Source organism: Glycine max, chromosome 16, assembly GCF_000004515.6.
Source record: "Glycine max cultivar Williams 82 chromosome 16, Glycine_max_v4.0, whole genome shotgun sequence".
In the NCBI taxonomy this organism is placed as follows: Eukaryota; Viridiplantae; Streptophyta; class Magnoliopsida; order Fabales; family Fabaceae; genus Glycine; species Glycine max.
Genome location: NC_038252.2, coordinates 27965734 through 27977409, shown reverse-complemented (window position 1 = coordinate 27977409; position 11676 = coordinate 27965734). Strand labels below are relative to the sequence as shown.

Below are 11676 nucleotides of genomic sequence, written 5' to 3'. Positions count from 1 at the left end.
AACACACAAATATGATAAAAAGAAAACTTTTCATTTAAGAAAAATAACATTTTCTGTAATATTATTATTATTATTATTAATGTTGGAGAACTATCTTTGCTTGGATAAAAGAAAGGTTGGATCTTACATATTTACTTGCAATGAAACCAGTTTCAAGGTAATTAGCATTATTCATATGTAGTAATGTCTATATACTTGTACCTCAACCTCATCATATACAATTCAATCTGTATATTGCGTTATTTGATAATATTGTGCACTTCATTTGCTAAATCTATAGATTAATAAGCCTTTTGCAATCAAAAATAGAAGACAATAATCAACATAGAAACATCAAACATGTTTATCTGACAATATAACAACAACAATCTTAGATGGAGTCGGTTACACTGTTACCTGATGTCGTTAGATTTGGTTAAGAACCAAAGTCTTAAATATATTATTTCTAGTCATTGGATAGGATCTTTACTCATTTCTTTTCATGTTTTCCTTCAAAATCGTTCTTGGTCTCCCTCTACCAATTTTTACAAGGGTAAAAGTCATGTGATCAAACATGTTTATTCCTTCAAATAAAATCATCAATGATTATTTGAGCTATTTTAAAATTTCAAAAGGAAAGTTCGTATTTCCATGGGGCCAAGCTCAACAACCAAATTGTGATAGCTGACAGGGCCACCCCTAACTGCCTGAGGTTCTTGTCCTTTGTCCCCTTCAACCTTCCATGTCATCCTCTTCATTTCTGATTTCTCTTGGTTTGATGACAAACTTACCTCCTTCAACTCCCTTATCTACATAATAAAACATCAAATCACCCATTACAGACCAAGCAAACAATGTTTTATGGACAAATTATCTGAGAAAGTATATATGTGTATCACAAAGACAGGCCAAAATGGGTAAACCCTTTTTCTTAAAGGGTGAGAAGAAGCTCTACATACCGTTTTCATGGCAAACAACTTCTTTAGTTCAACTTTCGTTAGAGTCGAATACTCAGCATCTTCACTTCGCTAATCAAGTTGAAAACATGATAGAAATATATGAGATTAGAACTGATATTGCAAGAAAAAAGATTATTACAATATTACTTAATGCAACTGAATTACGCTAAACATGTATTTATGCAAGAGTTGGTACATGATCTTATTGAATTTTATTAAATCACTTTGGCTCGATTCTTTTGAAGTTAAATACGAATAGGATTATAAATATTTTTATAGGCTTACTTCATATAGATGTGCCAAACGGAGAAGCACAATTCCACCATCCAACTCCTGCAAAACATTTTAGTTAGAGACAAGGACAGTCTCTGAGTTCTATAGAATATAGATATCCTTGCAAAAGTTATTCTACCTCAAGAGTTATCAAAGCAATATTGGGAGGCAAGCTGTAATTTGGATCCATGATAGTTCCTTTCGTCAAATGAGAGGACTTCCAATTTTCCGAGATCTGATCAATAAAAATCTCATGAGTATACTATGGTGATGATTATTAATCCATAAGTACATGCAGCTGATGAGTCATACCTCATGTGTAAAAGCCACTAAGAATGGAGAATAAATTTCCTGACCAGTTGTACGACGCCAGCGTGAACCAACTCCAAGCTTGTGGATGCTGATATAATAATTTCCTCTGACCTAATATTACATAGAAGGAAAAAAAAATAGAGATGGATATTCAATATATAGATAGAAGAAAAGAAAACACAATTATTTGCTACTTTCTAGTTTTTCTACCAAGCTAGTAAAATGGAATTGTTTCAATCCACATCTTTCATAGAAACAAACTAAATGTGTCACTCAGTCAATAGTAAAGAGGATACAAAGAAGTATAATTTAATTGATGACATTGTCATACTGTTAGTCCTTCGCAAGTATTATTATTGTTCACGCAAACTTGTTCATCAAGTGGTTCCCCAACTCCTCGACTATCATCATGGAGAATACGCCTTGAGTAGTAAACATTGTGTTAATACTTTGTTTGCAATAAAATAATATTGAATTAGCATTAATAAAAGAAAGCTTGAATACCTGTGAAGCATCAATTCCACCTCACCATCTTTGATGCTGGCTCCACCAGTGGCACGATCAACTAACACTGAGAACTCAGATTTTTCATCCTTAGTATAAATTCCAAGATTAAGCTGGACAAACAAAAAAAAAATAGCATAATTTTATATAAATTTAATCAATTTTATAGAAGTTTGTTAACTATAAAGAAACAATACTAATAAACTACTCCCCCGCCCCCTCTCTCAAGTTCTTTTAATTGATTTTCTTGTGGTTGATGCCATGATATAATTTTGCTTCTTTTATTTCCATACCCCTGACACATTATCTACAATTAAAACCCGAAATTTGATGACCCTAAGAGAGTATAAAAAATTTACTGGGTAATAGTTTCCTGCTACTGGTTGAGTTACTTGCAGAGGCCAATCTTCCCTATGATCTCGAACCTGCATTGACATTTTTAAGGGTCATAAAACCCAATGTTGCAATATTTTCTCCCCAGAGAATTTCATAATAAATCAGAAAAAAAATTGTATTAGATTACTCGTTTTAGAAAATCTCTTCCATTGGAATCCGCATAAAACTCCTTGTTTGTGGCCATATTTGCTGTCATTCGTGTGATCACCTCTTTTCCAACTCCATCATCAGTAGGAATTGGACCAATCTTCAAAAATAAACTTCAGTTAGAATCATATATGTTATTTTTAGAACTCCATATTAAAGAATCCATATTGGGCCAATCAACAGTCATAATATTCTATTTTGCTGCTATAACAAAACATAATACGAACTTTCACGAGACAAGATAGTGCAACTTACAGTGAATTCGATTTCAGCATGTTCTTTGTCTTTGTAAAGCCTAGTAACCTAAAAAATAAATAAATAGTAAGAAAAAAAATTCATGGCAGAGAAAATGCATTTAAATAATCAATCAAACTATCATTTACAATTAGTTGGATAACTATTATAATCTATAACTTAAAATGAACTTAAATTGAAGAAATGAGTTGCAACATTTTCCAATACAATGATTCTTTGTTTTTCAGCAATGTGCAGATTTTCAATATTAAATCACTCAATTATAGTCTAAACATTAGTGATAAATTCCATCATATAAGATCCAAGATAATGTGATATCACTTCCTGCTTTCTAGTCTTGTATACATTCAATCCATTTCAGCACTAGGTTTTGATAAATTCCATCATTTAAGATCCAAGATAACGTCACTTACTTTACTTCAAGAAAACGATGCTGAGGTATGTCCTCTAAACACCAATACTCAGCATTCATTATTGTGTTTTGAAATCCTTACATTTATAACAACATAGAATATATGGACTTGCCAATATAAGTGATAATTACCTTAAAATCTTTACAATTCTATGAATGCAAAATACTTTTTGTATCCTAGACTTAAATTTACTAAGTTACTGACCTGGTAAATCCAAGAGCTAAATTTCTGATGAACTTCATCAACTAGTGGTCCACGAATTACCTTTGTAGGCACCTGCATGGAAATTAAATCAAAACGCACCTATAAAAATAACAAATGTAGTACAAGAAATATGAAAAGCTTAAAAGGAAATGGAAAGAAATATAGTAAGAGAGCAAGAAGAATGGCAAATCAAAGACATGAATGATTTTTTATGAGTGTATTATTGTTTATTTAGACTTTTAGAGGTTAAATTCACACTTATATTTTCTTATAAAAAAATGTCACGTTAACAAATTCAAAGATGAAACTTACTGATCTTGAAACGATATTTGGGGGGGATCCGTTTGGCCGAAATATATATGCACCAGAAGCCTATAGCAGAAATCACATCACACCATTGAAGCATACATTGTAATTGTACTAATTTAATGTTATTGGAATTAGTTGTATGTGCAAAGAAATTACACACCTGAGGATCACTATCGCCCTCACTAGATCCATACCAAAGGTAGCTTTGCTGAATAGGTATATCAACCTGGGAAAATTTAAAAATCATGGAATACTCTCCATCACACCCTTAGAAATATGTCTTGATATGAAATCAATAAGCTAAACCTAAGTGACAAAATATGCCTTAGGCATACTTGCTATGCCTTGGAATCTATTACCTTTATGCATATATATGAATTCGACAGAACATATACTCAACAAACACAAAATAAAGCTCAAGAATAAATGGTATACGATAATTTGAAGTTCGATGATTGTGGGGACTATGTAAACTGGAAATCTCAATCGCTACTTTTACTTTCTGGTCTATGTCAAATAGAAATTTAACTTATTCTTTCTATATATTGAAGGGCACATATAGTCCACTATAGTGTAGTCCTTACTTCGGTAATTTATCAAGAATGATAACCCAGTTAACACAAATTAAGAACATTATTTTGTGTTGTATGAACTTTGTAAAATACTTACTCCAGTTCTGGAATTATACATCCTTTTGAGTTGTCCAGATGTTGAGGAAAAGGACATCTTTAAATTTCCCGACCCAATGTTTATGGTGTCACCTTTCTGACTGTTGGTGTGAGATAAATCTTTTCTCCTAGTCCCTATCAAGTTGAAACAACAACAAAGTATATTTAATACTGATAATTAATAAATTTAATTAAAATGCACCGACAATGTAAATATTTTTTATTCTAACATTCAATAACTAATCTCATATAAAATAAGTTTATAATTTTTTACGAAAATTATCTTAAAAATCAAATCAGAAATAATTTTTTATTGATTGATAGTTTAAAATACTTTAGACTACCAGTGCATCATAATTAAACTCAAAAAAGAGTGTTGCATGGAACTTGTGATGCACATTTTCAAATGGATCATGGATAGACACAGTCTTCTCAACAAAGCCTCGTATTGGAGAGACCAATCACTGTGTGTGCTTGTTTCCAATAAAAATTGAGCCTAAGGAACATTTGGTCCAACACAAAAAATAAAAACAAAATCTTTTTCATGGTTTCTCTCTCCTAACACATGCAATGGCTTTCCAAAGGGTAGCCTAACACTGCTTATGTCTACCCAAAATGCATTTAAAGAGATCATCAGGGCCAAATGGCGTTAAAGGGTGATCCAATGTACAACATTCCCACTTCGTGGGATCTGGAGAGAGGGTAAATATGCATCACCTTACATGGAGGTCACAAGGTACCTTTACCAATGTGCCATGACTCAGAATGGAAAATGGTGTTGTCCAAAATGACAAAAAAAATACTGAAGTTAGAAAAGGAGGGAATGGAACTATACCTTTTCTAGTTGCTTTAGAAATGAAGTATGTACTCCATCCAAGTGGAGGTACTGAAACCTGAAACAAAAGCCAGTACTTTGGGGATTGTTTTGGTGACACCCCCACGTAGGCCTTCACATAGAATTTTCTTAAATTTGTCGTAACATCATCCACATCCACATATTGTACTTCTAGTTTATTGCCCGATGAATCTTTGACAACAAGATTAGCATCATTAACCTAATGCAAATTGTCACCTTTAGTGCGATGTTGGAATTGACTTGTTTTATGATGCTGCAAGTAAATGATATGTACTCACCGGTATTTTGACAATGTCAGTACGATTCCACCCAAGTGGGTTATACACCACTACTACCTGGAAATAATTATTATCAACGTATGAAAGATAAAATTTAGCTACAATTTCTTCTGAAAAATTAGGAAAATATTACCAAACTCTTAGCCTCTGGAATGTTGTCTTCTGCCGGAGGGCAGTAACTAATATTTAACAATTGACACTGCCAAAATCCAACAATAATGAAAAAAAAACGAAAAAAAAAGTATTAATGACAGACAAATCAAAATGACAAAATTTAAAAATAAATTTGTCATCTATGACATTTAACCATCCTGTAATTTCAAATCAACAGACTTAATAATCAACTTATGAATTGAGTAAACTAATTTAATGATAATGAAAATATTTGATGTAATTCTATATATATTATTATTCTAGAATAGAATTTTATTTCTTTTAAAAATAAAAAAAATATATTAATCAAGAATATGAGACTAACTATATAATCTACAAGAAACAAATGATGGTAAACAAGTCTTACGGATATATTTGTAGCTAAAAGCATAGAACAATGACAAAACTAGCTTCAACATTTTTTGGCAAGACACTAGACAAGACTAATAAGTACTTAACAAAAATGGAGAAATAGTATTTTCTCTTTCGTTTGAAACTTTACCTGGGCAAATGCCGATGCAGGTGTTGAACACTTATCACCTGATTGTTTTCTAGTAAGACAAGCCAAAGAAGAACTAACAACCGCTTCAGCCTATAAGAAATCATAGTTTTTAGAAAATTGACCAGATAAACAAATGTCAACACACGAAATATATTTTCAAATTTTAAATTTGGAAAGTTCTTATTTGGGACCTCATAGGCTCCAATAGCCAATCTTTTGGCATAGTCATTGGTTGTATGCTGCTTGGCAGTGCCACTGACAGCATCATGATGTTGTGCAATTCCTAGAGCATCTCCAAGGTCATAAGTATTGTATTTAGTTGATTGCTTTCCAACCAAGAATTCAAGTTGACGTGCTGCCTACATTAAAATGTTAACAATGTCCCATATTTAATTAGAATACTTGGAAGCAAGCAAGAAAAGTCCATCCAATTTTACTTTGTTTAGGGCATCGATATTTTACCAAATAGTATCCACTTAGCATCCTAACATATCGTTTTAAGGCTGGGCGACTAGTGAAATAGCCCGTCCAATAAGCATTTGGACTATCAGCATACCTATAAGAAATAATCCGGAGTATGCATAAGTGGTTAAGATTATAAGCTGCCTTGTGAACAAAATTATAACATATCCTTACGGGAAGTAATCATCTGTTTTCAGTGGCCAAAGTTGATTAGCAGCATTTTTGGCATTGGTGTAAATAGATGGAGTGGAATACAAAGCATTTACTCTTCCATCCTGAAGAATAAAAGCAGAGAAACATGTATTTTTTGAACTCAGCATGATGCAACCAATACTTGTACAAAAATGAATTGCTGGGTTATATATGCATTATAATCCCTTACCTTATTAACATAGTGAATTAACTTATCCATTTGCTTGAACCAAGACTCTGCATATTGGTACTGGAAATCATCACCCATTGTCCACATTATATGATTTGTCCTCGTCACGTTTGCCTATATTAAGCACAACTAAATTAAATTTGCACATTCTTGTTTATTTAAGTGAGAAGAAAGGTAATTGGTACAAGAAATGAGATATTCTCAGTTTAAATTCCACAAGTCATATTTCAAATTTGTGAAAACCAATTTCCCGCTATACATTGAATAAATATGTAGGATATATTTAACATAGACACAATTTAATATAATCTATCAGTCCACACAAGAAGGTTCATTTCTGTCGGTATGATGATACACTAATTAGTCATTGGATATACTAAGAAAATGGCCACTCTATAGAAAAATTGTGGAATAGAATGGACTTACTTGGGTAGTAGCAGCATCAATAAATTCTTTGACACGTTGTTTAACATTGTAATCGAAAATAAGAGGATCATCCTGCATATATAATTGGAGATGTGCAATAAGCCATATGCATAACAAAATATGCAAAATAACATCAGCATTTCGGTTGTTGAATGTTAGAACCTGTACGGGACCAACATCAACATCAGGATTATTGACTTCAAAGTTGAAACCATTTGGAGCACTATAATGAACAGGGAAAGTATTGGCAAAAATCTGCAATTTCAAAGTTGAAACCATTAGTAATTTTAGTCAAAGGAAGGAATGAGTCATAATAATGGTACATAAGTTGCAAGCCAAACCTGAGCTGAAGAACCGAATGTTTTGGAGCCACGCCAAACAACTTCAAGAGACTTATCAGCTTTGCGCTTAGCTCTGTCTTGATAATCAATCCTTGCGAAATGTATAGAATCAAAACCAAGCTGCAATGGCAAATAGAAAGAGATTATTCTATTTTTTTATTTCCTAACAATTCCAATTATTCAATTAATTTGGAAGTCAAATTCATTAAGAGTGCATTTGGATAGAGAATTTTAATAAGAAAAATAATTTATCAAAGAATTTGATTGAAATTTTTTGTGAAAAATTTAAAATTTTAGAATTTTAAAACACAATTTTAAACAACTAAAAATCTGAAATTTCAATTTTCTTCTAAAAGAAAAGAAATTGAAATTCTCTTCTTACAGTCTTCTTCAATCAACAAATACAATTCATGGAACATCGATCGAGTATGAGCGTAGAGGAACACATATAACTAGCACATCAATCATATCTTTTCTTTTTTCATTCATTTTTTTTCACCCTCAGTTTTAATTTTTTTTATCTAAACACAAAATTTTGAAAATAAAAGAATTTCAATTGAAGTATTTGAAATTCTTAAAATTTAAAATTTTTCATAATTTTAAATTCGTCCATTCAAACACACTCTAGATAAAAACTAAAGGCTTCCCTTTGTTAATGTGAATAACAAATAATTTTAGCTTCAACTTTTTAAATGTTCTCTCAAAAAACTTTTCTATAAACTGATATAATCCAATTTTAACTTATTAAAAAAAAGTTAATTCATTTTGCTTTCTTATAAATTAGAATACATATTTCTTTTTCTTTTATCAGATATACATTTCACACAATACTCTAAACATTAATAAAAATATTTTTTATTTGTCTATTTCTTAAATATATTTCCTTTAATTTGTCTCTAAATTAAATTTCAAAATCTCTAAAAGAAATTAGTTAAAATAATTTTATATCATAATTTAAATTAAAATTCATCAAGGTTTTTATGTTTTCATATTGATGAATTTAATCCTCAAACTTTTAAAAAATATACAGATTCATTTTTTCCAAACTTAAAAAAAAACATAATGAATTCTCAAAAAAATAGTCAAAATCCACATACTTTTACAGTTTAAGGACCAAATTCATAATATAAAGGTATAGAGACTTCGATCACGTTGAACAAAAAAATATAAATATTAAAAATACATTCTTTTCTTAGATTAATAACTATAAATTTAAACTACAATTTACATATTAAAATATATTTTTTATAATATAGTTAATTATATAAAATAAATATTTATAATTTATAATCTATAAATTAAAGAAAATTAAAAAAATTATCAAATGTTTTTAATTTCAAAATTATAAATTCATCAAATAATATTATTAAAATTTCATGATAAAATCAAAAGATAAAAATAAAAATAATTAATATCTATTTAATTCTCTAAAGTAATTAATAAATTAGAATTTTATAAATGACAATTATCAAGAAATAACTATTAGTGGAAAAATTCTAAAATGTATCATGCCGTAGGATTTATTTTCCTTTTCTTTTTTCTCACCGAAGGCTTTATTTTCCAAACAAAATCATTTCAAATATCAACAAATGTACTAGACTACTTGATCATCCATTATGTTAGCACGTCCATATCACACATGTATCATATCATTATATCATTATTTAGATGTCACATTAAATTTTTTTCTGTTAAGAAATTGATGGCGGGCTAAAAGTAAACCAAAATTGCTAAAATTTAAAACGTGAGAGATCAAATAAGTAATAAAAAAATTATGAACCAAATGCATAATCATAAAACTACAACATGACAAAAAGTGAATTTAAGAAAAAGAAAAAATCAAATTAGGCCATACGTAATGGGCTTACTTACCTCAGCTCCCAGCAGGTAAGCCTGCACAGCAGAGTGACCAAATGGATCAATCTGCCATCCAACAGTAGGAGTCTTGTTAAACTGGTCCTTGATAAAGCGATGGCCCAAAGTGGTTTGATCAATCATGTCTATGTAGTGTGTTGCAGCTTCATCGTGCATACACCAACCACCATTTCTACGGACAAAAAGCACATTAAAGTTACATGTGCAACACTGCAATATAAGATTCTGTAATCTCTATCTCTTACACATCAAAACACAATAATACACTAGCTGGACCCCAACAAAATGTAGCTCACTAAATGCAATACAATACGTACATGAATTCTAGCTGCCCCGCATCCACAAGCTTTCTCACTTGTTCTTGTGTTTCTGGACTTTGTTCTACCCACCATCGATGGAAAAATGCCTAACATTTATTTAACGAATTAAATGAAACCCAAAAAATTTAATAAATCTGCTGATTGAAGTAAATGTACCAAAAACATAAACAAGGGTGTCATATATGAATTATGAATTGTGATTTTAACATCATTGGAACATAGTTAATTGCTAGATTTCCATAGAGTTTACCATTTCGGCAAACACAAACTTTCTATTTGGGTCTTTCTGAAGAGATACAACCACCGAGTCCAACACATTCTCAACACATGCCCCCTACGAAACATTCAAGCAGAGAACAAAAAAGAAAGTTAAACTTAGAAACTATGAAGTATGAAGCCTTAACAAGTGAACAATTATGTGTTACTAACACAGATGAATGTAAAAGCGCAGAGGAATCTTGTGATTCTAACCTGGATACTATTGTTTGACCCAACATAGTACTGATCAATGGTTTTCAGCCAACCAACATCGTCATGGGAGTGTGGAACCAAGTGAACATTCAATTTTCCTGGCACAATACTGGCCCCAGTATTATACTTCATGTATTTAGCACTAACTATAAGTTTGCCATAGAAACATAGCAACAATAAAGCACAGAGAGACTCTGCAGCTAAGTTTCCCATTTCCAACACCCAAACTGTGCTGGGTCTGTGAAGATTATACCATTCAACTAATATTATAGAAAAGGTATATAACAAAAGCTTAGAACAAGACCAAACATATAAAATAAAAAGTGGACATTGATTGGTCCATGCCTAAGAGTGCCGGCCTAGGAAATTGTGATTAACACGAGGTGCACACCACTGGAATAAGGGTAATTTAATTACTTTATATCACTTGTCTAACAAACGTATTTGAATTTTGACAACCTTTTATGAATGTTATTTAGCTTTTTTAAATTGTGTAACTCTAAACTTTGTCACGGGCATGAAATTGGTTCTCCCACTCCTTATCCAAATAAGTTTCCGTCCTCAAATTTTGGGCGTTTCCTCCGCGATTGCAGACATTTTTCCCAGATATTCTTCCATTATTTTATTTTTTTAGACCAGGGATTCAATTCAAAGGTAATTCCACATATGAAAACCATAGAACTAATCCTCAGAAAAATAGAATATCAGTTGAGGTTTTATTTTGAAAAGGAGAATCAGTTAAGGTAACTCCTCTTCAAAATAAAAAAAGGTAACTCCTCTTCCGACACATATTACTCTATGCACAATAGTACATAATCAGATTTTACAAAGTAACATTCTTTCATTATTCTTATTAACGCATTTGATCACAACTGGAATTTACATTAAAAACAAAAAACAAAAAACAAAATCGATTGTACATTTCCACACAATGATTTTTTTTTTTTTCCTTGAGACATTACCGCACAAGGACATTTAATGTAAAAAAATAAAACTAGAATTAACATCTGATCAGTATATGTGACCAGGGATTTATTTAAACATGTAGTCAACTGTTCGGTCAAGTCTGTCTATAAAAAAATGTGTTGAGAAAGAATTCATTCTCCTTTCAAAAGAGATTTCTCTCAGGATGGAAAAAGAAAAAATTGAAATTCTCATGTTAAAAATTCACCATTATTTTGTAAAAAAATC

The 11676-nt window shown here is 31.0% G+C and overlaps 1 protein-coding gene across 1 annotated transcript; it reads right to left on the bottom strand.

Moving 5' to 3' along the window:
• Nucleotides 1-327: 327 nt before the first annotated feature.
• On the bottom strand, nucleotides 328-11053 carry LOC100806748 (alpha-mannosidase). The gene is made up of 29 exons (XM_003548793.5): nucleotides 10486-11053; nucleotides 10265-10348; nucleotides 10012-10100; nucleotides 9692-9866; nucleotides 7820-7939; nucleotides 7641-7733; nucleotides 7479-7550; nucleotides 7053-7166; nucleotides 6845-6945; nucleotides 6671-6764; nucleotides 6400-6567; nucleotides 6209-6298; nucleotides 5687-5752; nucleotides 5554-5610; nucleotides 5255-5474; nucleotides 4421-4554; nucleotides 3912-3977; nucleotides 3755-3814; nucleotides 3443-3514; nucleotides 2826-2873; nucleotides 2551-2670; nucleotides 2387-2452; nucleotides 2028-2140; nucleotides 1855-1945; nucleotides 1524-1634; nucleotides 1351-1446; nucleotides 1224-1271; nucleotides 939-1007; nucleotides 328-788 (listed from the first exon to the last, which is right to left on the bottom strand). Exons 1-29 carry the CDS (start codon nucleotides 10696-10698, stop codon nucleotides 600-602), a joined length of 3039 nt encoding a protein of 1012 aa, XP_003548841.1. The 5' UTR covers nucleotides 10699-11053; the 3' UTR covers nucleotides 328-599.
• Between the last annotated feature and the right edge of the window lie 623 nt (nucleotides 11054-11676).